This window comes from Balaenoptera borealis (assembly GCF_965194805.1).
Source record: "Balaenoptera borealis genome assembly, chromosome: 3".
NCBI classification, from domain to species: Eukaryota; Metazoa; Chordata; class Mammalia; order Artiodactyla; family Balaenopteridae; genus Balaenoptera; species Balaenoptera borealis.
In genome coordinates this window covers 146,964,775-146,990,082 of record NC_138866.1, presented here as the reverse complement: position 1 = coordinate 146,990,082, position 25,308 = coordinate 146,964,775, and the positions used below count along the sequence as shown (strand labels likewise).

The 25,308-nt window shown below is 52.3% G+C and overlaps 1 protein-coding gene across 9 annotated transcripts; it reads left to right on the top strand.

Moving 5' to 3' along the window:
* Positions 1–6,969: 6,969 nt before the first annotated feature.
* KIF7 (kinesin family member 7) lies at positions 6,970–23,650 on the top strand. Of its 9 annotated transcripts, none has more exons than XM_082388271.1 (19): positions 6,970–7,082; positions 9,228–9,579; positions 10,852–11,052; positions 11,431–11,824; positions 12,085–12,619; positions 13,108–13,224; positions 13,795–14,022; positions 14,958–15,097; positions 15,496–15,611; positions 15,793–15,945; positions 17,204–17,406; positions 18,532–18,729; positions 19,132–19,257; positions 19,455–19,631; positions 20,737–20,952; positions 21,673–21,879; positions 22,045–22,243; positions 22,329–22,475; positions 22,679–23,650. In XM_082388271.1, exons 2-19 carry the CDS (start codon positions 9,252–9,254, stop codon positions 23,050–23,052), a joined length of 4,059 nt encoding a protein of 1,352 aa, XP_082244397.1. In that variant the 5' UTR covers positions 6,970–7,082; positions 9,228–9,251; the 3' UTR covers positions 23,053–23,650. The 9 variants fall into 9 exon arrangements, with proteins under 9 accessions (XP_082244397.1, XP_082244402.1, XP_082244401.1 ...); XM_082388270.1 differs by lacking the exon at positions 6,970–7,082 and adding an exon at positions 7,120–7,254 and having other exon boundaries at positions 12,085–12,604; XM_082388269.1 differs by lacking the exon at positions 6,970–7,082 and adding an exon at positions 7,120–7,254.
* The last annotated feature ends 1,658 nt before the right edge of the window (positions 23,651–25,308 follow it).

Sequence of the window (25,308 nt, the reverse complement as noted above, 5' to 3'; positions counted from 1 at the left end):
AACCACACTCCTGACTGTCTACTCCTGCATAGTCCTGTGGCTCCTCCTGCCAGGAGCAACCCAGGAGAACTGTAGAAGTCAATACACCCATTGGCCAGACACAGACCCCTCACCCTGTCCTGGACCTCAGGCAGGGTGCTGGGAACCAGTACAGGACAGCCCAGGAAGCAAACAGTTTGCCATATAAGTCTCTTTTTATTATTAAATAGATGGCAAAGTGCTCTGAGCCTGGCTCTCAGTATTTCTGAATACTTTTTGGTGAGAAATGAGAGCAAAGCCTCTCCTCTAAATGGCAGAAATTTGCCTCATTGGCTCCAGGTTGGATGTGGGACTTTTCTCTGTTCTGAGAACAGAACATGTTCTTGCTCATGTGGATGTGAGGGCTCATCCACACTCATCTTTGGTAGCTCTGGACCTCAGGAAGACTTCCCCTTCACACTGGGATGCCAAGGTCCCTCTCCAGAGAAATACTCTGTCCCCTCTCTTCTATTCCAGCTCATAAAATGCACCTCCAACTCAATCACAGCTTTTAGAGATGGAAAAACAACGATTACAGACATACATTTATCCATGCAATTATTTACCACTTTTTTCTTCCATACTTACCTAGGATCTTAATATCCAAAGGACTTCTGAGCCTGGAGAGAGATAGCTCTACAACTTGGGTTTTAATGCTTATTGTATTAGCCATAGTTTTCCTAAACATTGAAGCACTTTTTACTTAATCAAACTTATAAAATGCATTAATCAAATTATTTTAAATATTTAAATGTTGATACGAACTAAAAAGTCATCAGCTCCATATTCCAGCCACAGAAAAGAGCAAGGGGGTAGAAGAAATTAAACTGCTTGTAACTCACTAGAAAAAACTTAGAGTCACATGGCCACATCTGGCTGAAAGGGAGGCTGGGAAATATAGTCTTTATTTGGGGTGGCTATGCATCTGGTTAAAAATCTGAGGTCTTAAAAGGAGGGGAAGTGGATTCTGGGGGTGGGGGGCAACTTGCAATCTCTGCCACACCACTCTCCTGTCAACAGACATTTGGGTTGTTCCTCTATTTTTACTATTACATACTTCTGGCAGTAAACATTGTTATGAGTTGCTTAGGGAATATGATGAAGAGTGGGATTGCTAAGTCATAAAGTATGTGTATTGTTAACTAGATATTGCCAAATTGTCCTCCAACTTGGTTGTTCTGATTTACCTTCTCACCAGAAGTATATGAGTCCTCTTATTCAACATTCTTACCAACACTTGATATTGTCTGGTTTTATCATTTTTGCAAATCTGAAGTGTGTATAATGGCATGTCTTTGTGGACTTAATTCCGTGAATCACAATTATATTGAACATTGTTTATTATGTTTATCGAATGTTTGTATTTCCCCTCTGTGAAGTGTCTGCCAAAACTTTTGTGCAATTTTCTATTGGTCGTTTTTCTTTTTCTCATTGATTTTTAGAAGACTTTAATATTTTTTGGATACTAATCCTTTATCAGCTCTACGCATCACAAATATCTTGTTCCAGTGTGTGGATTTTCATTCTCTTTATGGTTTCTTTCAATGAACAAAAGTTCTTAATTTTTACTTAGTCAAAATTATAATTCTTTTCCTTTATGTTTTGCAATTTTGAGTTGTTTTTAAAGCTCTCCCTACCATGAAGTCATGAAGATATTCCCCTGCATTTTCTTCAAATATTTTCATAGTTTTTGCCTTTTACATTTAATTAATTTTTATGTATGGTTTAAGTAGGAATCTGATTTTTTCTTCCATATGGATAACTGATTATCCTATACTTTTCCTAATTTCTTGAATTTTTAGTTTCTCCTTGATTGAATTGTACACTGTGGGAAGGCTAAGAGTTTCTCATAGAAGTCAGCTAGAAGCTTCTGACCTGTTGATGTCTGATGCCTGAATGATGCTTTCTTGCATCTAGGTGGAACAGAGGGACCAGGTTCTGCCTCATGTATGGAATAGTCTGGCTTCCCCCCACTCTCAGTTCCGTTGTAGATCAAGTTTCCAAATGTGTTCTATTTATCTATTCCTGTGGCATTAGCACATTGTCTGACTTACAACGGTTTAAAATCTGTTTTCATATCTGGTTGGGCAAGCCCCCCACATTGCCCTTCTGTAGGAGGGCTTTACAACTTCTGGCTCTTTGCTTTTCCATACAAATAAGAAAGTCAGCTTGTCAAATTCTACAAAAGGAAAATTTACAGACTCAGCTTGTTTCAATTAACTATAATTATTATTTGCTCTTTTGATGCTCAGATTGTCACAATTTGGCCCCTTTAAGTTGGAGCCTTTGTCCTTTAGGTCGACAACAGACATTCTAAAAGCATGTTTGTTCTGACCACAAAAAAATTATTCCTGTTCTTGACCTAATCCATGGGATCAGCTACTTTTAAAGAGGAATAGTGGTAGCACAATTTGGACCCTGGGTATGCATATCTGATTGTTCCATGTGAATATTGGTGATAGACAGAAAAACATTGCACATCCACTAGTGACAGCTAGAAAAAAGGCACTTCTTTCCAAGGTCATCAACTCACATTGATAGTTCCAGTGAACTCTAACATCACAAAAATCTTTAAAATTACTGTAACAAAAGTTTCAATATTCTTTTCTCTAAACTTAAGCACTATAAAATTGTAATTATAATTATACCAAGGTTTCATCGATCATGATCACCTTTTGTTACATTTACATACATAAAGATCCAAGTTTAGTTTTAGGCTTCTTCTCATTGAGTCTAAATGAATCTTTTTTGACTGTGTGGTAACAGGCTGCTCCGAATCATTCCAGCTGAGGACCCCAACTGCTTTAGAATATTTCAGACCAACAGTGTAGTTCTGTAGCATATCAGAGAACACTGAGGTTTCATCTACTTTTCCCACATGCTTGAATTTTTGGTTTCTCCTAAACTGAATTATATATTGTAGGAAGGGTCATAGCTTCTGGCAGCTTCTAACAGATGAATGTTTGGTACCAGAATGATGGTCCTTCATGATACATGAATCAGTTGACCAGCCTCTCTTAGCTTTGAAACTTCTAGGAGGTGGTTGTGGATATTATGGATGACTTCCTGTATTAGGGTTCTATAGACAAACAGAACCAAGAGGAAGTATATAAATTTATACCAGTAGGAAATATATATACAATTGACCCTTGGACACTGCATAGGTTAGGGGTGCCGACCTTCTGCATAGCTGAAAATCCGAGGGAGTTTCCCTGGTGGTCTAGTTGTTAGTGTTGTGGTCTGCGATTCGGCGCTTTAACTGCCATGGCCTGGGTTCAATCCCTGGTTGGCCACGGGGCCAAAAAAAAAAAAAAGAAAAGAAAAGAGTATCCGAGCATAACTTTACAGTCAACCCTCTGTACCTGCAGTTCTGCATCTGCGGATTCAACCAATAGGGATTGTGTAGTAATATAGTATGTATTTATTGAAAAATATATGAGTATAAGCCAACCTGCACAATTCAAACCTGTGTTGTTCAAAGGTCAACTGTATTTATAACTATATATACATATATATATTTTATATTTATATATATATAAAGAGATTCATTATAAGGAATTAACTCACAAGATTATGGAGGCTGGCGAGTCCCGAGAACTACAGGCTGAGTCAGCATGCATGGAGACACAGGAGAGCCAGTGGTTTAGTTCCAGTCCGAAGACTGGCAGGCTCAAGACCCAGGAAGAGCCGATATTTCAGTTTGAATCTGAAGGCAGGAAAAAAGCCAAAGACTCAGTTAAAAGACAGGCAGGAAAACTCTCTCTTATTTGGAACAGGGTCAGCCTTTTTGTTCTATTCAGGCCTTCAACTGATTGGATGAGGGCCACACACGTTGGGGAGCGCAATCTGCTCTACTCAAACTTATATGTTAATCTCATCCAAAAACACCCTCACAGAAACATTCAGAATAATGTTTGACCAAATATTTGGGCACCCCACAGCCCAGTCAAGTTGACACATAAAATTAACCATCACACTTCCCAACATCCATGCATATTCATCTCATGTGCATATTCCAAGCCAACCATAGTTATTCTGTCTCCTTGTCAGTGATGACTTCAGGGGTGGACAGGCCTCAGCCATGATGTGAGGGAAAGCTGATGGTGGGGCTCCTAGGAAAAGTTCCCTTGATCCAAAGACAGTGCTGTGTGACACAATGCTCTCTTCCCCCTCTGGATGTTTTATGGTTGATGGTGATGGCAGAGGGGAGAAATGGAAAAGCCAGGTCCCTTGTCACTGACTCAACCTGCCCTAGAACCCTCCTCCCTCTGGTCTCTCTGTTCACCGAGATAACAAATGGCCTATTGTTCAAGCCACTTCAAAGTGTGGTTTCTGCTCCTTGAGGCTGAGGATTTCCTAATATAGATCTATCCTAAGAGACTTGGCAGTTTCTACAGACTTTAATTATAATGCCTGTCTGTGACAGGCAATCTTCTGTATATATAATAAGTTGTTTCGTTACTACCTCAAAGTTTGATTTTTCGAATGACATTTTAAGTCGCAAAGACATTTCTAGATTTTCATTAAAATTCAACCATGTGTGATGCTCCCAATGCAACCAATCCATCAGAGGTCACAGAGGTGAAGAGACCATCTCTTTCAGGCAGCACGTGGACATTCCTATATCTTCTCTCCTGGTGCCAAGTTTCCCTTGGCAATGACTACAAGATGCAACTCAATTTCAGAAATGTTAAAATGAGCGTCTTAAAACTGAGGAAGCATTTTTGGATGTAGGGAGATGCAAGTTTCTGCTGGTTTTGGGCGGAGGGGTGGTTTAGGGCTGAGAGTGAAAACAGGGATGAGTGGAGAAAGGACTCTGAACTGAGGACAGGATGTCTGTTATCCAGTTTGGAGGCTTGACGTAAGGAGATGCCATCATGAGAATACTTCCTCATTCTCCAAAAATGTTCTACATACCACTCTGTCGTTTGTGCCTACAAAATGAAAATATGAGCCATATTGATCCACATCCATATTTCTGTTAATGCAGACAGTTTTTCCTTCCTTTCTAAAATAACTTGACCAAAAACCTTCATGGAGTGACTATGCCAGGTCTTGGGCCAAGGGAGAGAGACTTGGAGATAAATAAAGCACACTCCATTCAAGGACCTCACAGTTTAGTAAGACAAGTTATAATATGTATAACATACTTGTATATATTATATATGTATGCACATGCTTGTATATCGTAGTGCTATAGCCTGAATGTTTGTGTCCCCCAAATTCATATGTTGAAATCCTAACCCCCAGTGTGATAGTATTTGAAAGCTCGCCTTTGGGAGGTGATTAGGTCATGAGGGTGGAGCTCTCATGATTGAGATCAGTGCCCTTATGAAAGAGACCCCAGAGAGCTAGCTCGTCCCATCTGCCATGTGGGACACTGTAAAAAGATGGCCATCTAGGAAGTGGGGCCTCACCTGACACTGAATCTGCCAGCACCAGGATCTTGGACTTCCCAGCCCTCAGAACTGTGAGAAATAAATATTTGCTGTTTATAAGCCACCCAGTCTGTGGTATTTTGTTATAGCAGCCTGAGTGGACTAAGCAACATGGAGAGTAATAGTTGGAAGGGTACCCTCCAAAACATGACTCTTCTTACCTGTCTCCTTCTGTACTTTTGTGCTTTTTAAAAACATTTTTTAAAAATTGGCATGCGTTACTAGGGCAGAAGGGGGACCAGTGATAAGGCTTTGCAGTGGCCCAGGCAAGCTATAGTGGTGGCTTGGGCAGCAAGGATGTGGAGGATGAAGAGACCTGCTTGGACTGGAAGCTACTGAGGAGGGGGAATCAGGGCTTGGTGGTAGATAGGAGAACAGAGGAGTCAAAGATGGCTTGAGCGATGGGGTGGATGGTGGGGGGCATGCTGGAAGAGATGTTTGGGGGCAGTTTCCTGGTCAGCACCTGCCCAGGTAGATGCAGGATGAATACCTCTGCAGGATTTCCACTGGCTGTTCACCCACAAAATTGCCTCCCCAGCTGGAGAGGTTGGCTAAGAACTCTTCAGCAGCCCCCAACTCCCAGTGGCCTCTTCTAGGGGCAGTTGTCCATCCAGGAACCCAAGGCTGGGTGGCAGTGTAATCCACCAGTGGGCCAGTGGATCCCATGCCCATTCCCAACTGGGAGCTTACAAGCCAGAACTGTGAGGCCAGACTTTTGTCAGGGCCTGCCCTGGGGTGAGGCTGCCCCCAGCAGGGGGCAGCAGCCATCCTGCTCTCTGCCCAGAATGCTAGAAGGCCTGAATAGGAGCTCCCTCGTGGTTTCATCCATCCACCCCCTGCCTGGTGTGAGTGCCCAGGGTGCAGCCAGGGCCTCGGCCACACCGCCGGGAGGGGGCCTCCACCCCAACCCCGAGTATCTCAGGGGGGATGAATCCTTCTCAGCTTTAGAAGGGGTAGTGAAATCAGATGAAAAAAGGGGTGGAGGCTTTGCTGACTTTTTGACGGGGCGTGGGGAGTGCTGCGATAGAAGGTAGCAATGGCGGGAAGGAGGGAAGGTCTGCACTTGAATGAACGAACGAACTAACGAACCAAGAGTAGTTGATTTTTAGGCCACTTTAACCGGAGTCTCAGGGTTAGAAAATCCACCCTCCCCTCCCGGAACGAAAATGTCTCCTAGATAGTTTTCATTCTCTCACTTGTTACAACTCGCATTATAAAACTTAGGCTCCCCGCTCCATTAGCTGGTGGGCTTCTCCAGCTCGGAGAATCCGGGCGGCCTTGCTGGTCACTGTGTCCCCAGAATTCGGCGAGTAGTGCTCGCGACTCCGGGCGGTGCTGGGGGACCCCACACGGCGCTGCGGGCCCAGGGGCGAGGGGCCCCGCACTTCAGCGCAGGCCACGCCCAATCCCCCGCCCCTGCTGTCCCCGCCCCGCCCCGTCTGCGGACAGACTCCGCGGCGCCGCGCAGCCCGCGCCTCCGCCCCCGAGCACCCAGGTGGGCGGAGTTGCGGATGAGGGGCGGGATGTTTTGGTGGGCGGGGGTCCCGGTGACGGCATCCGCGCGCGCCGCGCTGGGGCTCAGAGCCTGACTGCGCCGCGGGGGGCACTACGCTCACAGCCGAGCAGGTGGGTGTGGGCCGGGGAGGGGTGGAGGTCGAGGACCGGGGTGGGAGGGAGGAGGCGCGCGCTCGCCCCCTCCCTGAGCAGGCCTGGACCGGGCGGCATGGTGTCGGCACGCTTGGGGAGCAATGACCGAGCCCGGGGACCTCCCCCATCCTTGCTTTCCAGCCTCCTGGAGGTCCGTGTCTGGGCGGGTGGGAGTCTCCCCTTTCCTAAGTCGGGGGCCTGAGGCCGGCCTTCCGGGCCTGGCCAGGAGGAGCGAGCGCCCACGCTGCGAGAGTTGGGTTCGCATTTGTAATCACTTCTCCGAACTTTCCGTGAGCTCCTATCCCGTGCCTGGCGCCTCCGACTCCGGTTCCCCTACCCCCGGCGCCCGACCGCCCCGGTGTTGTCCGGGCGCCTTTGGTGCGCGGAGCACTGTGCCCCGAGCCGGGGTGCGGAGAAGCCGGGACCGCACGGGGCTGGAAAGGCTTTGGGTGAGGGGTGCGCGAAGGCGCCCACAGTATCGCATGGCAGTTACTGCTGTGGCCCCAGGGCCGGGCACCCAGCAGGGGCTGATGATTGAATGAACAAACGAACCGTTACAGCTGCTGAGAGACGTTAAGTAGTGAAAAATAAAGTGCTGTGACCTGGGGGTCGGGGTAGGGAGTGGTGAGGACTGCGATAAGAGAAGGGAGGAAGGAGATGGGAAGGTTCCTTGGATGAAGATTATTCATCACTATTGGGCAGCTACTAAGCGTCGTACCTTGTGCTGGGTGCTGGAGATGCAGCACGAAGGGGACAGGAGGGTGCCTGCCTCCCAGCTCCCAGATTGGGACGTGGGGGGGAACGACGGGTAATCTGACTTTTGCAAGGGAAGGGAGTGGTTAGTGGCTGATGGGAGAACCACAGGGCATTGTGTGTGTGTGTGTGTGTAGTGGTGGGGGCACAGAGCAGAGGCCCATCCCTGGCTCCCTGAGGGTGGGACCAGCCTAAGCCTGGAGGGATGAGGAGTCTTGGGCAACACTGAGTGTGCTGCAGGCGGAGAAAGGTGAGGAAAGGTGGGGTATAGGGGGTAAGTAGTCAAGGTAGGCAGGGCCCAATAAAAGTTATTTTTCCTGTTAAGGTTTTGAATCTCAAGAGCGTTGGGGAGTCTCTTTTGGGGGGAGCTTAAGCAGGAGAGTGATGTGAGCACATTTGCATTTCTGAAAAATGCCCCGGTTGCTGCATAGGGAGGTGCAGGGAGGCCGAGGCCAGTGAGGAGGCTGGTAAATGTCATTCCATCGAGATGTCGGTGGGCAGGATCAGGGTTTTGGTAATAGGATGGAAAGAAGCAGGTGTACTTGATATTTAGAAGATGGGATTGGCAGTATTTGATGGTGCGGGCTTGGTCTCAAAGGATCTGCTTTTTTTTTTTTTAACATCTTTTTTGGAGTATAATTGCTTTACAATGGTGTGTTAGTTTCTGCTGTATAGCAAAGTGAATCAGCTATATGTGTACATATATCCCCACATCTCCTCCCTCTTGCGTCTCCCTCCTACCCTCCCTATCCCACCCCTCTAGGTGGTCACAAAGCACTGAGCTGATCTCCCTGTGCTATGCGGCTGCTTCCCACTAGCTATTTTACATTTGGTAGTGTATATATGTCCATGCCACTCTCTCACTTCGTCCCAGCTTCCCCTTCCCCCTCCCTGTGTCCTCAAGTCCATTCTCTACGTCTGCATCCTTATTCCTGTCCTGTGCTGACTCTTTTTAAGAAGGTGGAGCAGGGAATGTGAGGTTACAAAGGCAGAGACTATGGAAAACCCAGTGGGTGTTAGGGAAAAGAGATCCCTGGTGTGGTGCTGCTTGTGTGTGTGTCTGTGTGTCTTCCTTCTAGGAGATAGGGTCCCAGGGGAAGAATGCAGCTGGAACACAGAAACCCTTGGATGTCAGGTGGAGGAGTTAGGGCCTTATTTTGCCAGTGATGGGAGCCATGAAATGTTACTGGGTAGGATTTTATCGTGGCCCTTGCAGCATCTGGGCATTAGGTTGGGGCACGGAGGATGTTCTGAGTTTTGACCACCCTCCCTTTTAATCCCTGCAAGGTCAGGAGCTGCAGGATCTGGCTCCAGGTCACCTGCAAGGTGAGTCCAGGTGCTGATGGCAGGGGCCTCTTCCTCTCTTCGCAGGGCAGGGAAGAGCCTTCCCTCAACATGGGGCTGGAGGCCCAGAGGCTGCCAGGGGCTGAGGAGGCCCCAGTGAGGGTGGCCCTTCGAGTCCGCCCATTGCTGCCCAAGGAGCTGCTGCACGGGCACCAGAGCTGCCTGAGGGTGGAGCCAGGGCACGGCCGAGTCACTTTGGGCCGGGACCGCCACTTTGGCTTCCACGTAGTGCTGGACGAGGACGCCGGGCAGGAGGCTGTGTACCAGGCCTGCGTGCAACCCCTCCTCGAGGCTTTTTTTGAGGGCTTCAATGCCACTGTCTTTGCCTATGGTCAGACAGGCTCCGGGAAGACGTACACCATGGGGGAGGCCAGTGTGGGTGAGTGACCCTGCTTGAGGCCCCCTGCCCTTGTTGAGGGTCCTCAGTGTCTCCTGAATTTCTGCCCCTGCCCTCTTGCTGCCATTCCCTGTTGAAGATGAGGATGCTGGTGGAGGGGGGAGGGGCAGGTTTCCTAAACAGATCTGCAGCCCAGAGTGGGACCAGCTGTGTCAGTGGGCTGGGTCGGGCAGGCAGGAAGAGTCCTCGGAGGTGAGTGACCTTCTCAATTCCATAGAGATGGGACCATGCTGTCTGGCTCTGGGGACCTCACGGGAAGGAAGGGCACGGGAGGTTGGCTTGTCTCTGGAGGTTGTTAGGATGGCTGCTGGGGGTCAGGAATCCATGTTCTAGTCAGAGTGGTTGGAAGGGGAATTGTCCTGGAAGAGATATGCTTTGGCTGCTGCGTAGCAGGGAAGCAGGCTGGTTCCATGAGGCTCTGGAGCAGAGTTTTGGGAGAGATGCTTTGGGCCAGCTGAAGGAACTGCCCCCTTTTAAGGAGCATGAACTGCTTTATCCTAGGTTTTAAAAGTGTACATGTTTGTTGTGGAAAATTAGGAAAATACAGAAAACACATACACAAAATAAAACTTACTTGATAATTGCCTTTCAGAAATCACACACCCTGTTAGCATTTCAGTCTTTCTGGGTGAAAATTAGTATACGTTAAAAAATGGTATTATAGTGTACCCATTCTTTTGTATCCTGTTTTATTTTCTTAACAATATATCATGAACATTTCTTTGTATCATTAAATATTCTTCAATCAAAAATTTTCATGGCTGCCTGGCATGCCATTGTGAGTATAAGGTAACTTATTTAACCAGCTCCCCTGTTTGGATGTTAGGATGGACACTTAGGATGTTTACATTTTTATTGAGTTATGAGGAAGAATGTGTTCTGAATATCCTCTTATTACTTCCTTGGGATAAATTTAGGAAGTCCTTTAGATAACTGAGCATAGACTATGGTAATGAGTCTCCAGGAGTAATCAAGCAAAGGGTATCTGACCGCCTGGCAGGGCTGTAGTGGAGGGGATGCTTACATCATGAAAGGGATTGGTTGAACCTTGAGAGGTTGCTGCCAACTCTGAAATTCTGCCTGACCACCCTGGGGCATGGCCTGGCTCAGGCTGCCCAGCCCATCCTGGCCTCTGCTGCTGCCTTCTCCACACTGGAGCCCCATCCTCCAGCTGCTGCTAGGGGCCTCTGGGCCTTCTGGGCGCCATGTCCAGCTGAAAGCATGGTGGCAGGAGGCCCTGCGGTGTCTCCTCAGCCTCGCTTCACGAGGACGAGCAGGGCATCATCCCACGGGCCATGGCTGAGGCCTTTAAGCTGATTGATGAGAATGACCTGCTTGACTGTCTGGTGCACGTGTCCTACCTGGAAGTGTACAAGGAGGAGTTCCGAGACCTGCTGGAGGTGGGCACCGCCAGCCGTGACATCCAGCTTCGGGAAGATGATCGTGGGAATGTTGGTGAGGAACTCCTGGGTCCTCCACTGGCTGGGAGCAGGATACCTGGCTTGGGGAGGCTTTACCTGCTTAGTGTGGCTTACCTGTCTGGTGGGGGTACCTCCTAACTGGGAAACCAAGCTCTGGAAAGTTTTGCTTTCGCTTCCCGTCTCTACTGAGTTCAGTATACTTTGGTGTGCCCAGAGTGAGAGGCATTGAGGTGAGCGTGGGGAAGCTGGAGCCCCCTCAAGCCCCAGCCAGTATGGGCAGGACCCCCTGGGCGTGGGGAAGGGACCCCTGAGTCAGGAAGAGCTGTAGAGGACCAGCCGTGCTCCGCCTGCTCTCCTGGCTGTCAGTCTCAGGCTGCCCCTGCCCTGGGCTCATGGCCTTCTGTGCCCGCAGTGCTGTGTGGAGTGAAGGAGGTGGACGTGGAGGGCCTGGATGAGGTGCTGAGCCTCCTGGAGATGGGCAATGCGGCGCGGCACACGGGGGCCACACACCTCAACCGCCTTTCCAGCCGCTCACACACTGTGTTCACTGTGACCCTGGAGCAGCGGGGGCGTGCCCCCAGCCGCCTCCCCCGACCTGCCGCGGGCCAGCTGCTCATCTCCAAGTTCCACTTCGTGGACTTGGCCGGCTCAGAGAGGGTGCTCAAGACAGGCAGCACAGGCGAGCGGCTCAAGGAGAGCATCCAGATCAACAGCAGCCTCTTGGCGCTGGGCAACGTCATCAGCGCCCTGGGTGACCCCCAGCGCCGCGGCAGCCACATCCCCTACCGGGACTCCAAGATCACCCGGTGAGCCGCCGATGGCCGTAGGCCCACGGAGAAGGGTTCACAAGAACCGGGCTAGTCTGTTCTAGCTCCTGTCTGGCCTCTGGGGTTGGGGGGAGGCGACTAGGAGATGGGTCCCCCTCAGGCTTCGGGGGCGTGCCGTCCACGCGGTTCGAGGTATCTGGCCCATGGGGAACCACGCCGAGGATCGGACCCGGTTTGGGGTCTGGACCTCTGGCCCTGGCACGTTGGGGCCCCTAACGCGTCTCGCCTGGCGCCCTCAGGATCCTCAAAGACTCCCTGGGCGGGAATGCCAAGACAGTGATGATCGCCTGCGTCAGCCCTTCCTCCTCGGACTTCGACGAGACTCTCAACACCCTCAACTACGCCAGCCGCGCCCAGAACATCTGCAACCGCCCCACTGTCAACTGGCGGCCCGAGGCCGAGCGGGCGCCCGAGGAGGCAGCCGCTGGCCCGCGGGGGCCGCCTAGACACCGCTCGGAGACGCGCATCATCCACCGGGGCCGGCGCGCCCCGGGCCCCGCTGCCGCCCCCGCCGCGGCCGCCGCCCGCCTGGGCGCCGAGTGCGCTCGCTACCGGGCCCGCACCGACGCCGCTTACAGCCTCCTGCGCGAGCTACAGGCCGAGCCCGGGCTGCCCGGCGCCGCCGCCCGCAAGGTGCGCGACTGGCTGTGCGCCGTCGAGGGCGAGCGCAGCGCCCTGAGCTCCGCCTCCGGGCCCGACAGCGGCATCGAGAGTGCCTCCGCCGAGGAGCAGGCCATGCAGGGACCCGGTGGACGAAAGGTGGCCAAGGGTCAGGTGTGGCCTGGGGGTGGGGAGGGGATGGGGAAGGAAGAAAGTCTTCATACAGCTAGCTGTGTCCCTGCCCCTTGCTCATTAGCAGAGCACATTTGGGATTCAGAGGCGCTTCTGCTGGTGATCTTGATGACTTTCCAATCCTCAGGGTCTCTATCTGTAAAATAGGGATAGCATTAGTATCTACCTCCTGGTGATGTAAGGACTGAAGGTGTCACAAGTGCAGGAGAAGGCTAGTTGTTCCTAATAATAGTGATGTTATTGTTAATGAAAATATGATTAATAATTACAAGAGCTGGCCCAATGGCTTGTGGAGGGGACTGCAGGCCAGGTGGGGTCTCGAGCCCCTGTTGCAGGCAGGGCTTGGAGCAGAGTAGCAAGCCCGGCTACGGGAACCTCTGGCAGGGCAGGGAGAGGGCTGAGGTGTCTCAGGGACAGGCAGGCTTGTCTTGACAGCTCCTGCCCCTGAAGCTTCTCTCCCGGCCCCATAGGAAGATGAGGGGGCACTGCAGCTGCTGGCCCTGCAGAGCCAGGTGGCCCGGCTGGAGGAGGAGAACCGAGACTTTCTGGCTGCTCTGGAGGACGCCATGGAGCAGTACAAACTGCAGGTGGGGCACCCCCTTCCGCAGTGGTGGGGGTGGGGCACTTCTGCTGGGAGGTGAAACTGAGCTGAGCCTGTCAGGATGAGAGGAAGTTAGCCAGGGGAGGGTTCTGGCAGGATGGGTAGAGATACGGGGTGCGCAGTATGAGCAAAAGTGTGGAGGTGAGGAACACATTGGCGTGGGTGGGTGTGCAGGATGGTCATGAGGACGGATAGGAAGTGGGACTGGAGGGGTAGCAGGATGAGACTCCAGAGCTGGGCTTTTCCTTTTGTCCCAGGGTAACTGGGTCAGCATTCCTCCTGGCGCCCTCTGGTGGCAGTGAATGGCATGGATATGGAGGGAGTGAGGATGTGGCTGGGTGGGTGAGTTTGAACCCGAACTAATGCAGTGTGTGTGCGCGGGAGGGACACCAAGAAGGGGTCAGAGGTATTTGGCCCTCCTCCATTTTAGCACGGAGAGGGCAGGGTGGCCTCAGACGTGCTCTTCAGTTTCCTGCACTTCTGCCTCTCAGCATCCCTGCACCCCACCTTTCGCACATCCGCGTTGCCCCATCAGCACCTGGACCGTGTCTTGCAGAGCGACCGTCTTCGTGAGCAGCAGGAGGAGATGGCAGAGCTGCGGCTGCGGCTGGAGCTGGTGCGGCCTGGCTGGGGGGCCCCAGGGCTCTTGCAGGGCTTGCCTCCTGAGTCCTTTATGCCCCGGCCTCACACGGCCCCCCTGGGGGGTGCCCACACCCGTGTGCTGGGCATGGTGCCCCCTGCCTGCCTTCCTGGAGATGAAGTTGGCCCTGAGAATTGGGGAGAGGTGAGGAGGTGGCGAGGCTGGGTGTCTGCTGGGCCTGTTGACCTGGGCAGGCTCTGGCAGGGGAAGGTGATGCTGGGGAATGTGTCCCTCACTCCATGCTTTCATGGGACCGGCTATGAGATGCCCCTTTCTGGTGTTGCTAGAGGAATGGCCAAAATTTGGGTAGGGCTTCTCAGAAGGATCTGGTGCTGTTGAGCATCCCTGGAGTACCTGGAGATTGCTCAGAGTGAGGAGGTTATAGAGGGGGTTCTGGCTTCTAGTATGGAATGGAAAGCTCACATACCTCCAGGGATGGGGAGCTCATCACCTCCGAGGCCACACCCTCTCCGTCTTTGGATGCGTTTCTTTGCAAGTTCACTTTTCCGTGAACTCTAATCTGCTCCTCAAGCCTGGTCTCTTGTTTCTAGTTCTGTCACTTGGGGCCTTTTGGACAAAGGCTGCTCCTGCATCTGCCTGAGAGCTCTGGGTCTTCTCAGCTCTAAAGGCCTGAGGGACTGAGGAGAGGGAGGACGTGGGTTTGGCAGAAGCCTGTTATGCAGCCCCCCTACTCTAGCAGGGCGTTGTTGGTGAGATAAAACTTGGTGCAGTTGACCTGTATGCAAGATAGAAAGGGCCAGTTGTCCCCTGAGGAGTGCCAGGTTTGCTATGGGAGCTGGAGCAGGGGTGGAGAGGGGGAAGAGAAGAGGGGGAGAAGAGGGGGAGAAGAGGAAGGAGCGAGGGAAGCGGGAGGAAGCTCCTGCTCCGACTTGAGACTGGAAAGGCTTCCCAGAGGTGTCATTTGAGCTAGATCCTGAAGGTAAGGTAGGGCTGGAAGAGGTAGAGATGTGAGGAGCATGCAAGGTGGGGTGTAGGTAGGAGCAAAGACTTGGTGGTGGGAGATGGCTGATGGAGAATGCCCTAGAAGCTTCCTATCCTGAAACCTGGCATTCCCCTAGCAGGTGACAAATGGCGGGGAGGCTGGAGCCAAGTTGCTGGCAGAGGGAGAGAGGCTGGGAAGTGGCTCTTCAGCTGCATCAGAGGAAGAGGAGGAGGGGGGAGAGGAGGAGCCACCCCGACGGATCCTGCACCCACGCAGGTGAGTGGGACCCACGGCCCACCTGACAAGGACCGGCTCAGGGCCCCGGCTGGGCAGGAGGAGGATCCCACTGGGGTCTCAGGGTGCCCTCACCTGCGTTGCCCTGGCCGGCCCTTGGGGGAGAGCAGGCAGGGACTGTGGGCTCTGAATCAAGAGTTCTCGCTGGGGTGAGTGTGCTGAGGGGATGGGCCCAGACCTCCTGGTTCTTAGCCTCCAAGGTGGCCCTCGGTTCCCCCAGCTGCCCTGCACCCTCTAAGCTCAGCTGCTGGCCTCAGAATTCTGCCAGACTGACATCCTGGGGTCACAGTGACCCTGGTGGCCTCTCTTCCCCTCCTGGGCCCAGGAGGTAGCTGGGCTGGGGCTGGGGAGGGGTACAGGCTCCCACTTCTGCCCTCCAGGAATAGGATCAGTAAGGGGAGCCAGAGGATGGGGGCCCACCCAGGGAGTCCACTCAACAGGAAGGGCCCAGAGCTTCGCCTGGAGGAGCTGGGTGCAACCATCCCGGGGCCCAGAGGTGAGCTGGGTAGGGCACAGAGAGGGTCCTGACCCCTTTTCCCCTTCATGGTCCTGGACTGGCCACCCCAGACAGTCCACACACAACCCCTGGCTGCCCCTGGCCAGGGCATGCCCCTCCCCTCCCCTCCCCTCCCCCACTGTTAGCTGGGACAGCGGCCCTGACAGTCAGCCTATTACAGTGGTTGGTGGGAGCCAGGCCCTGGTTCGGCCCTGCCAGGCCCCCACTGCCATGGCCTCTGAATGGCGGCTGGCCCAAGCCCAGCAGAAGATCCGTGAGCTGGCCATCAACATCCGCATGAAGGAGGAGCTCATAGGCGAGCTGGTCCGCACAGGTGAGGGGTGGGGCTTTTGGGCTGGCCTCCCACCTGAGGGTGGTTAGGAGCGGGGTCCAGGTGGCATAGGTTTGGTAAACCAGCTCAGTTTCTTCCAGATATGTGACCTTGAGCAAGTAGGATAACGCCTCTGTGCTTCAGTTTTCTCCTCTCTGAAATGGAGATAGTAACTGAACCTGCTTTATAGGTTGTTGAAATGAGCTAATTCAAGTGAAGTGCTTAGGCTGGCTTTCAGGAAGCATTAGTTCTTATTATTGGGTTGGCCGAAAAGTTCGTTCGGGTTTTCAAACGAACTTTTTGGCCAAGCCAATATTATTAATCAATTGCTGTGTGTCAGGCACCGCACTGGGCACAGAATCTCCCGGTCCTGGGGAGCAAACAGCGTCCCCACATCATCTACGTCTACTACTGGTGATACCGGTGAACGAGCAGGGGATGATTTTCGGTAGTGACTAGTTGAGCTTTTTAATTTTAATAGTTATAAATTTATTTATTCCAAAATGCACTGGGAACAATTTCAAACAGACATATGAGAGTCCCTATCACCAGATTTAGCATGTCCAAGCTTTGCTCGCATTTGTTTCATCTCTCCCTTTTTTCTTCACTGAAATGTTTTGAAGCAAATCCAGGACAGCATGTCATTTCATCCCTACACCTTTCAGTATGCCTCTTTTTCAGCATTTCAACCAAAATGCCATGAGCACATCTAACAGAACTAATGCCCTCTCAGTGCCCAGAGCAGGAGCAGCTGCTCAGCAGTGTCTGTGTGCAGCTCCGGGCTTGTCCACACATTATATTTGCACGTTAGTTCTCTGAAATCTCCCTTCTCTCACCTTTTTACAGTCATCCTACAGAATGTTCCAAACCCCAGATGTTCTGGGTTTGTCTATTAACTTCCTGTGGTGTCATTTAGCTTGTCCCTCTGTCCTCCATATTTCCTACAAATGGAAGTTAGTTCTAGAGGCTTAGTTGAATGCAGGCTCAAGTTACATATTTACTTTAGCATGTGTTAGTTAAAAGTAAAACAAGTAAACCCATATTTTCCCTGGGTCACTGCTATGGATAAGGCTATTATTAAAAATGTGTCAATTTAAAGAAAAATATTAAGTAAATCACGGTTCTAGGGGTACAGAGTCGTGGCAAAATCCATGTAGGTGTCCAGGGCTGACAGAGGTCTGGAAAAGCTCCCAGGGGAACGAACTACGATGCTCTTCAGGCAGAGGGGCTGTGCTGACACGACCCTCGCCTTTTCTTCCAGGGAAGGCGGCCCAGGCCCTGAACCGCCAGCACAGCCAGCGCATCCGGGAGCTGGAGCAGGAGGCAGAGCGGGTGCGGGCTGAGCTGAGTGAAGGCCAGAGGCAGCTGCGGGAGCTTGAGGGCAAGGAGCCCCAGGACGCCAGCGAGCGTTCGCAGCTCCAGGAGTTCCGCAAGAGGGTTGCTGCCGCTCAGAGCCAAGTGCAGGTACTGACCTGTCCGGACCCTGGGGGTGGTGGTTGCAGCCTCCCAGGCTGGGGTCCTGGGATCAAGACATGTGAGCCCTGGAGCCCAAGCTCACTGTGGAACCTGTGGGTGGTCAGGCCCTCGTGCCCCAGCCCCGGCTGGTGGCACTAATGCCCTCCTGGTCTCTCAGGGTGAGGCTGGCATTAGATAGAAGCTGGCGGTGCTGGGAGTCGGCTCAGCTTTAAACACAGCAGAGGCAGGGAGGTGGGGCCTACCCGAAGACCATCTAAGAGACCAGTGAGGGTGAGGGGTGGGCATCGGGAGAAACCAACCCTCCCTCCTGCAGCTCCCCCCGCCTCCCTCCATCTGTCTACTCTTCCAGTTCTCCATTCACCCATCTCTCCTAACCATCATCCCTCTGTCCGTCCACCCATCAGTCCATGTGTCTATCTAACCCATCCATCCGATTGTCCTTTTATCAGTTGGTATGACTAACTGTCCATTTATGTGTCTATTCATTTGTCTTTCTATTCCCCTTGATCGACCCTTGCATTATCTGTCCATCCTGTTTTTTACCTTTATATGATCCCATCATCTGTCTGTCCACCCACCCTGCCATCCATTCTTCTTTGCAGCTGTCCATCCATTATTCATTCCATCGCTTCTCGGCCTTTTGGCTAAGATCAAGTGTATTCATTCCTTCTTTTCTCAGTTCACCTGTCCAAGAGACCGTACAGTAGAGTGATTAAGAGCACAGGTTCTGGAGCCTTGACTGCTTGGGTTTGAATCCCAGCTCTGCCATTTACTAGCTGTGTGTCTTTGGTCAAGTTTCCTAACCTCTCTGTGCCTCAGTTTCCTAATCTGTTAAGTAGGAAACGTTTAAAACCTTTTCATCAGATTGTTAGGATCATTTAGTATACTGAGAGCACTTGATGTAGCGCTTGGTACATAATAAGCGTCGTAGTATTTTGACATTCTTATAATTTTGATATTTTTATAGTCCGTCATCCATCTGCCTGTTTTCCCTTCTGTCTGTCCCTCTATGCGTCGTTCTTCTGTCCTGCCTGCCCTTGTTGAGTGCCCGGCACCATGCCAGGCTCTTGGCAGCCCCCACGCGTGGCCCAGCAGAGGCTGTGTTGGTCCCAGGTGCTGAAGGAGAAGAAGCAGGCGACAGAGCGGCTGGTGTCGCTGTCGGCCCAGAGCGAGAAGCGGCTGCAGGAGCTGGAGAGGAATGTGCAGCTCATGCGGCAGCAGCAGGGGCAGCTGCAAAGGCGGCTTCGTGAGGAGACAGAGCAGAAGCGGCGCCTGGAGACAGAGATGAACAAGCGGCAGCACCGTGTCAAGGTCGGGCGCTTGGGCGGTGGGGTGCCTGTGTCCCAGCCAGGAGGCCAGGCGGGGCACACAGCCAGGGGAGCACTTACAGCCACGTGACCTTATAAAGCAGCTCACTTGGCTTCCCTGAGTTTTTATTTTTACTTGAAAATGAGGAGAGTTATAGGAAACTCAGGGCTAGGGTGAGAATTCAGTGGGATGAATTATATAAGGGGACTGGTGTCTTGCAAGTGTTTGCTCCTGTTTGCGGGTCCCCAGCGAGACTTGGGGGTGGCGAGGCTGGGGGTTGCTGCGCAGGGCTGTCTTGGGAGCAGGGTAGGCGCTCCTTTGGGCTTGGGAGATCACAGGCTCTGGGAGGATGTGGGTACCACTCACGGCCCTGCCCACTGAGCTTCTCACCCTGCACATCCCCAGGAGCTGGAGCTGAAGCACGAGCAGCAGCAAAAGATCCTGAAGATCAAGACAGAAGAGATTGCGGCATTTCAGAGGAAGCGGCGCAGCGGCAGCAACGGCTCTGTTGTCAGCCTGGAGCAGCAGCAGGTGGGGCCTGGGCTGAGCCTGCACCCCCAGGGGCACCCACAGCCTGGCTGGGCAGCCTGGCCAGTTGCTAGAGTCCCTGGGGGGCTCAGCTGGTGGGTACACCATTCTCCCCACCTGACCCGGGTGGCCGCCCGCACCACCCATGCAGCCAGAGGTGAGAGCTGAGTTCCCTCCCCGCCTCCTCCACTGTCCCTCAGAAGATTGAGGAGCAGAAGAAGTGGCTGGACCAGGAGATGGAGAAGGTCCTACAGCAGCGGCGGGCGCTGGAGGAGCTGGGCGAGGAGCTCCACAAGCGGGAGGCCATCCTGGCCAAGAAGGAGGCCCTGATGCAGGAGAAGACGGGGCTGGAGAGCAAGCGCCTGCGGTCCAGCCAGGTGAGGTCCTGCCAGGTGAGGCCCTACCCGATGAGGCCCTGCCAGGTGAGGTCCAGCAAGGAGAGAGCCTGCCAGCTGAGTTTCTGCCGGGTGAGGTCCTGCCAGGTGAGATTCCATCAGGTGAGGTCCTTCCAAGTGAGATCTCTCCAGTTGATAACACTGCCAGGTGAGTTCTAGACAGGTGCGGTTCTTCTAGGTGATGTCCTTGCCAGGTAAGTTCCAGCCAGGTCAGGCTGTATCCTATGGATCTCTCAAGAATCCTAGGGCTTTAGGGTGTCTGTGATGCAGGTGCTGCTATGTGGGTAGAAGAACCTCTCCAAGTATCTATCCCACAATTCATTTTACCTCATTAACCACCTGCTCTGGGACTGTGCAGGCAGAACAGGGAACCACAGGTATGGAGAGGTGGTATGGCCAGAGAGGAAGAGCCTTCACTGGCATTGGAGGCAGACGAACCTGGCCCCACCCAGCTCCGCCAGGCTTCATTGCCTCCTCTTGAGCAGGAAGCTTCTGAGCCATACCTTCCTCCTCTGTCAAATGGAATCACAGTGTGGCCATGAGGATCAGAGAAGGGGTATGTCACATGCAAAGCCCAGAGCCTGTTCCAGGAGCGGGTGCTCAGGCTAGATTCCCACAGGGTTCCAGACCCACTTCTGCCCTCATGGAGTCCAAGAGAGTTCAGCTGGATTATCTGGAACTTCCCTCGGCCACTAGAGCCCTTACTTCCTCCCACATCAGGTTCCCAGAAGGGCCTTTGGGATTTGGCCACTGATTCCCCATAATTCCCGTGGCAAGCTGGAGTCATGTCATCACAGTGACAGGCCACCACCATCCCGCTCTGTTTCTGCCCGGGTCGTCCTCTCCTTGTCAGGACTGCCCTTTCCTCAGCTTGTCTGTATCCTCCTTCCAGGCCATCTCTGGGGGCCCCTCTTCAGAGGCTCGGGTCCCGTAGGCCCCCACTCCCCGGCTTATGCAGAGCTGAGAGTCAGGCCTCCCGCTGAGCAGCACTCCTCCTCAGCATCCCATGGTGGGGCTGGGCCATCCCTGTCGCCCTGGGGAGGATGGGGCCTGCTTCTTCCCTAATCGCTAGCTGTGCCGCCCCCAGGCCCTCAACGAGGACATTGTGCGTGTGTCCAGCCGGCTGGAGCACCTGGAGAAGGAGCTCTCCGAGAAGAGCGGGCAGCTGCGGCAGGGCAGCGCCCAGAGCCAGCAGCAGATCCGCGGGGAGATCGACGCCCTGCGCCAGGAGAAGGACGCGCTACTGAAGCAGCGGCTGGAGATTGACGGCAAGCTGAGGCAGGGCAGCCTGCTATCGCCTGAGGTGCGCCCCGCGGGCTGGCCCTGGCCGCCTGCTCCACGCTGGGTGTGGGCCTTGCTGCTTTTGGACACGCACACGTTCCTCCCGGGTGTTAGCCCACCAAGAGCGCACAGAACTGGCCCTCCTCCCCCCCACTCCAGCCCCCGTGTCTGAGACACACGGCTGGGCCTGGCTGCCCTCGGTCCTGCCCAGCTGGACTCTGGACTCGTTCCGCGCCCTGCGGCACATTGACCTCGTGTATGTATCATGTGCTCACACCTCTCAGCTCCCTAACGTGGGATGAGAGTTGGGACCATGTCAGCACACCTCATAGCCACACAGGTTTGCCCTCCAGACAGCAGAGAAAGCCCATGTTAAGAGCAGCGGACCCCAGCAGATCCTGGGTGCCTCTGTGGTCCCAGCACGCCTTCCCTTCAGTGCAGGGTCTCCTGAGTGCAGGTCACGCCAGAGGCCACGTGCTCCAGAGGGCAGCCTCTTGGCGAGCCCCAGCCTCCCGCACCCACCCCAGGCTGAGGCTGAGATGGAAGCGTCCCTGTTCCTGCCGTAGTGGCCAGGGGCCCCTCTCTCCATGTGCTGACTCTGCGCTAGGACGAGGGGACACGTAGGGGCTGAGTCATGGCTGCGTGTGACTGTTGCAAGCCTGCCCAGGACCTGTTCAGGGAGCGGGCGTTCCATGGAGCAGGAAGCCAGTACTCCACCTCCACACGTCCCGTGTCCCCGCAGGAGGAGCGGACACTGTTCCAGCTGGACGAGGCCATCGAGGCCCTGGACGCTGCCATCGAGTACAAGAACGAGGCCATCACGTGTCGCCAGCGGGTGCTGCGGGCCTCAGCCTCCTTGCTGTCCCAGTGCGAGATGAACCTCATGGCTAAGCTCAGCTACCTCTCGTCCTCGGAGACCAGAGCCCTACTCTGCAAGTACTTTGACAAGGTGGGTCACCGGCCCACGAACCCCTGACTCCTCCTTCCGGAACTCGGTGGGAGAAGGTTGATGGCGTTGGTGGCTAGTTGGCCAAATACCTGCTGCCCCTGGTTGAGAATTCCCTGGGTGAAGGGAGCCGGCACTGGGGCTGAGCCTGGCTGGGCCTTGGGACAGGTGGTGACGCTCCGAGAGGAGCAGCACCAGCAGCAGATTGCCTTCTCGGAGCTGGAGATGCAGCTGGAGGAGCAGCAGAGGCTGGTCTATTGGCTGGAGGTGGCTCTAGAGCGGCAGCGCCTGGAGATGGACCGCCAGCTGACCCTGCAGCAGAAGGAGCACGAGCAGAGCATCCAGCTCCTCCTCCAGCAGAGTCGAGGTGAGGCCCAGGCCTGCCCCAAAGGCCCTGGTGACTGCTGCCTGCCCATGGCCCCTTGCCACCTCTTTCTGCCTTTTCCCTCCAGACCACCTTGGTGAAGGGTTAGCGGACAGCAAGAGGCAGTATGAGACCAGAATTCAAGCTCTGGAGAAGGAGCTGGGCCGCCACATGTGGATCAACCAGGAACTGAAACAGAAGCTCAGTAGTTTGAATGCTGCCAGCCAGAGCAGGGGTAATTGTTATGTGCTGTCACCAGGCTGGCCAATGCTTTGCCCTGACGTCAGGTTTTCTTTGTTTTGGGGAAAGCTTAGAAACCACTCTAACTTCAGCTCTTGGGTCATTTCACATGTTGCTTATTGCACTGGGGCATTGGAAAGCTAGGACTTCAGGAAGGTGCTTCTACTCCATTTCTGACAAGGGTGTTGTTATTCCCAGTGACAGGTGGGGAGAAGAGGACCCTGTGCCCGGAGAACAGACAAGCCCCTGGAAGTGAAGACGAGCCCCACCCAGCACCTGAGCCTCTGTGGCAGCCCCCCGTCACTGAGGGTGTGCCCCGTGCCCGTGAGGAGATGCGGGACTTGGTCCATGCCCCATTACCGTTGACATGGAAACGCTCGAGCCTGTGCAGCGAGGAGCAGGGCTCCCCTGAGGAGCTACGGCAGCGGGAGGCCGCTGAACCCTTGGTGGGGCGGATGCTACCTGTGGGTGAGATGGGTCTGCCCTGGAACCTCGGGCCCTTGCCCAAGCCCCGGCGGGAACTGCGAAGGACCAGCCCAGGGATGATTGATGTCAGAAAAAACCCCCTGTAGGCTCTTGGGGCAGAGCCGGTCTTGGAGGGAGATTTGGAGCCCGCTGAAAGTTGTGATGTCGACGCTCCCTTCTGTGAAGGAGTCCTTACCTCAAACTCTGAATCAGGTCCTGATCTTTCTAATTGGAGTCAACACATTTGGGCCACAGCCCAGAACTGTTTAAATAAGATGCAGATTCCTACCATTCATTTCCTTTAAGCTGCGATACCCAATTGCCACCTTTTGGCTTTTTAAAAAATTTTTATTTCATATTAGAGTATAGGTGATTTACAGTGTTGTGTTAGTTTCAGGTGTCCAGCAAAGTGATTCAGTTATATGTATACATATATCCATTCTTTTTCAGATTCTTTCCCCATATAGGTTATTACAGATTATTGAGTAGAGTTCCCTGTGCTATATAGTAGGTCCTTGTTGATTATCTATGTTATATATAGTAGTGTGTATATGTTAATCCCAAACTCCTAATTTATCCCTCCCCTTACCTTTTCCCTTTGGTAACTGTAAATTTGTTTTCAAAGTCTGTGAGTCTATTTCTGTTTTGTAAATAAGTTCATTTGTATCATTTTTTTAGATTCCACATATAAGTGATATCATATGATATTTGTCTTTGTCTGACTTACTTCACTTAGTATGATAATCTCTAGGCCCATCCATGTTGCTGCAAGTGGCATTATTTCATTCTTTTTTATGGCTGAGTAATATTCCATTGTATATATGTACCATGTCTTTATCCATTCCTCTATCGATGGACATTTAGGTTGCTTCCATGTCTTGGCTATTGTAAATAGTGCTGCAGTGAACATTGTGGTGCATGTATCTTTTCAAATTATGGTTTTCTCCAGATATATGCCTAGGAGTGGGATTGCTGGATCATATGGTAGCTCTATTTTTATTTTTTTAAGGAACCTCCATACTGTTCTCCATAATGGTTGTATCAATTTATATTCCCACCAGCAGTGTAGGAGGGTTCCCTTTTCTCCACACCCTCTCCAGCATTTATTTTTTGTAGACTTTTTGATGATGGCCATTCTGACTGGTGTGAGGTGATACCTCATTGTAGGTTTGATTTTTATTTCTCTGAACATCTTTTCATGTGCGTTTTGGCCACCTGTATATCTTCTTTGAAGAAATGTCTATTTAGCTGTTCTGCCCATTTTTTGATTGGGTTGTTTGTTTTTTTATATAGAGCTGCATGAACTGTTTGTATATTTTGGAGATTAATCCCTTGGTGGTCACTTTGCAGATATTTTATCCCATTCTGTGGGCTGTCTTTTCATTTTGTTTATGGTTTCCTTTGCCGTGCAAAAGCTTTTAAGTTTAATTAGGTCCCATTTGTTTATTTTTGTTTTTATTTTCATTACTCTGGGAGGTGGATCCAAAAAGATATTGCTGTGATTTATGTCAAAGAGTGTTCTGCCTATGTTTTCCTCTAAGAGTTTTATAGTATCCAGTATTACATTTAGGTCTTTAATCCATTTTGAGTTTATTTTTGTGTATGGTGTTAGAGAATGTTCTAGTTTCATTCTTTTATTAATGCGTGTATCTGTCCAGTTTTCCCAGCACCAGTTATTGAAGAGACTGTCTTTTCTCCATTGTATGTCCTTTCCTCCTTTGTTGTAGATTAATTGACCATAGGTGCGTGGGTTTATTTTGGGGCTTTCTATCCTGTTCCATTGATCTATGTGTCTGTTTTTGTGCCCAGACCATACTGTTTTTTTTTTTTTAAATATTTATTTATTTATTTATGGCTGTGTTGGGTGTTCATTTCTGTGCGAGGGCTTTCTCTAGTTGTGGCAAGTGGGGACCACTCTTCATCGCAGTGCGCGGGCCTCTCACTATCGCGGCCTCTCTTGTTGCGGAGCACAGGCTCCAGACGCGCAGGCTCAGTAATTGTTGCTCACGGGCCCAGCTGCTCCGCGGCATGTGGGATCTTCCCAGACCAGGGCTCGAACCCGTGTCCCCTGCATTGGCAGGCAGATTCTCAACCACTGCGCCACCAGGGGAGCCCCCTGGACCATACTGTTTTGATTACTGTAGCTTTGTAGTATAGTCTGAAGTCAAAGTGCCTGATTCCTCCAGCTGTTTTTCTTTCTCAGGATTGCTGTGGCTATTTGGGGTCTTTTGTGTTTCCATACAAATTAAAAAAATTTTTTGTTCTAGTTCTGTGAAAAATGCCATAGGTAATTTGATAGGGATTGCATGAATCTGTAGATTGCCTTGGGTAGTATAGTCATTTTGACAGTGCTGATTCTTCCA

Coding starts and splice junctions, on each gene's coding strand:
- KIF7 (XM_082388269.1), top strand. CDS start 7,180: ATGGTGTCGGCACGCTTGGGGAGCAATGACCGAGCCCGGGGACCTCCC. Junction 11,053..11,430: donor AGATGATCGTGGGAATGTTG/GTGAGGAACTCC, acceptor CTGTGCCCGCAG/TGCTGTGTGGAGTGAAGGAG. Junction 17,407..18,531: donor CCGCTCAGAGCCAAGTGCAG/GTACTGACCTGT, acceptor TGTTGGTCCCAG/GTGCTGAAGGAGAAGAAGCA.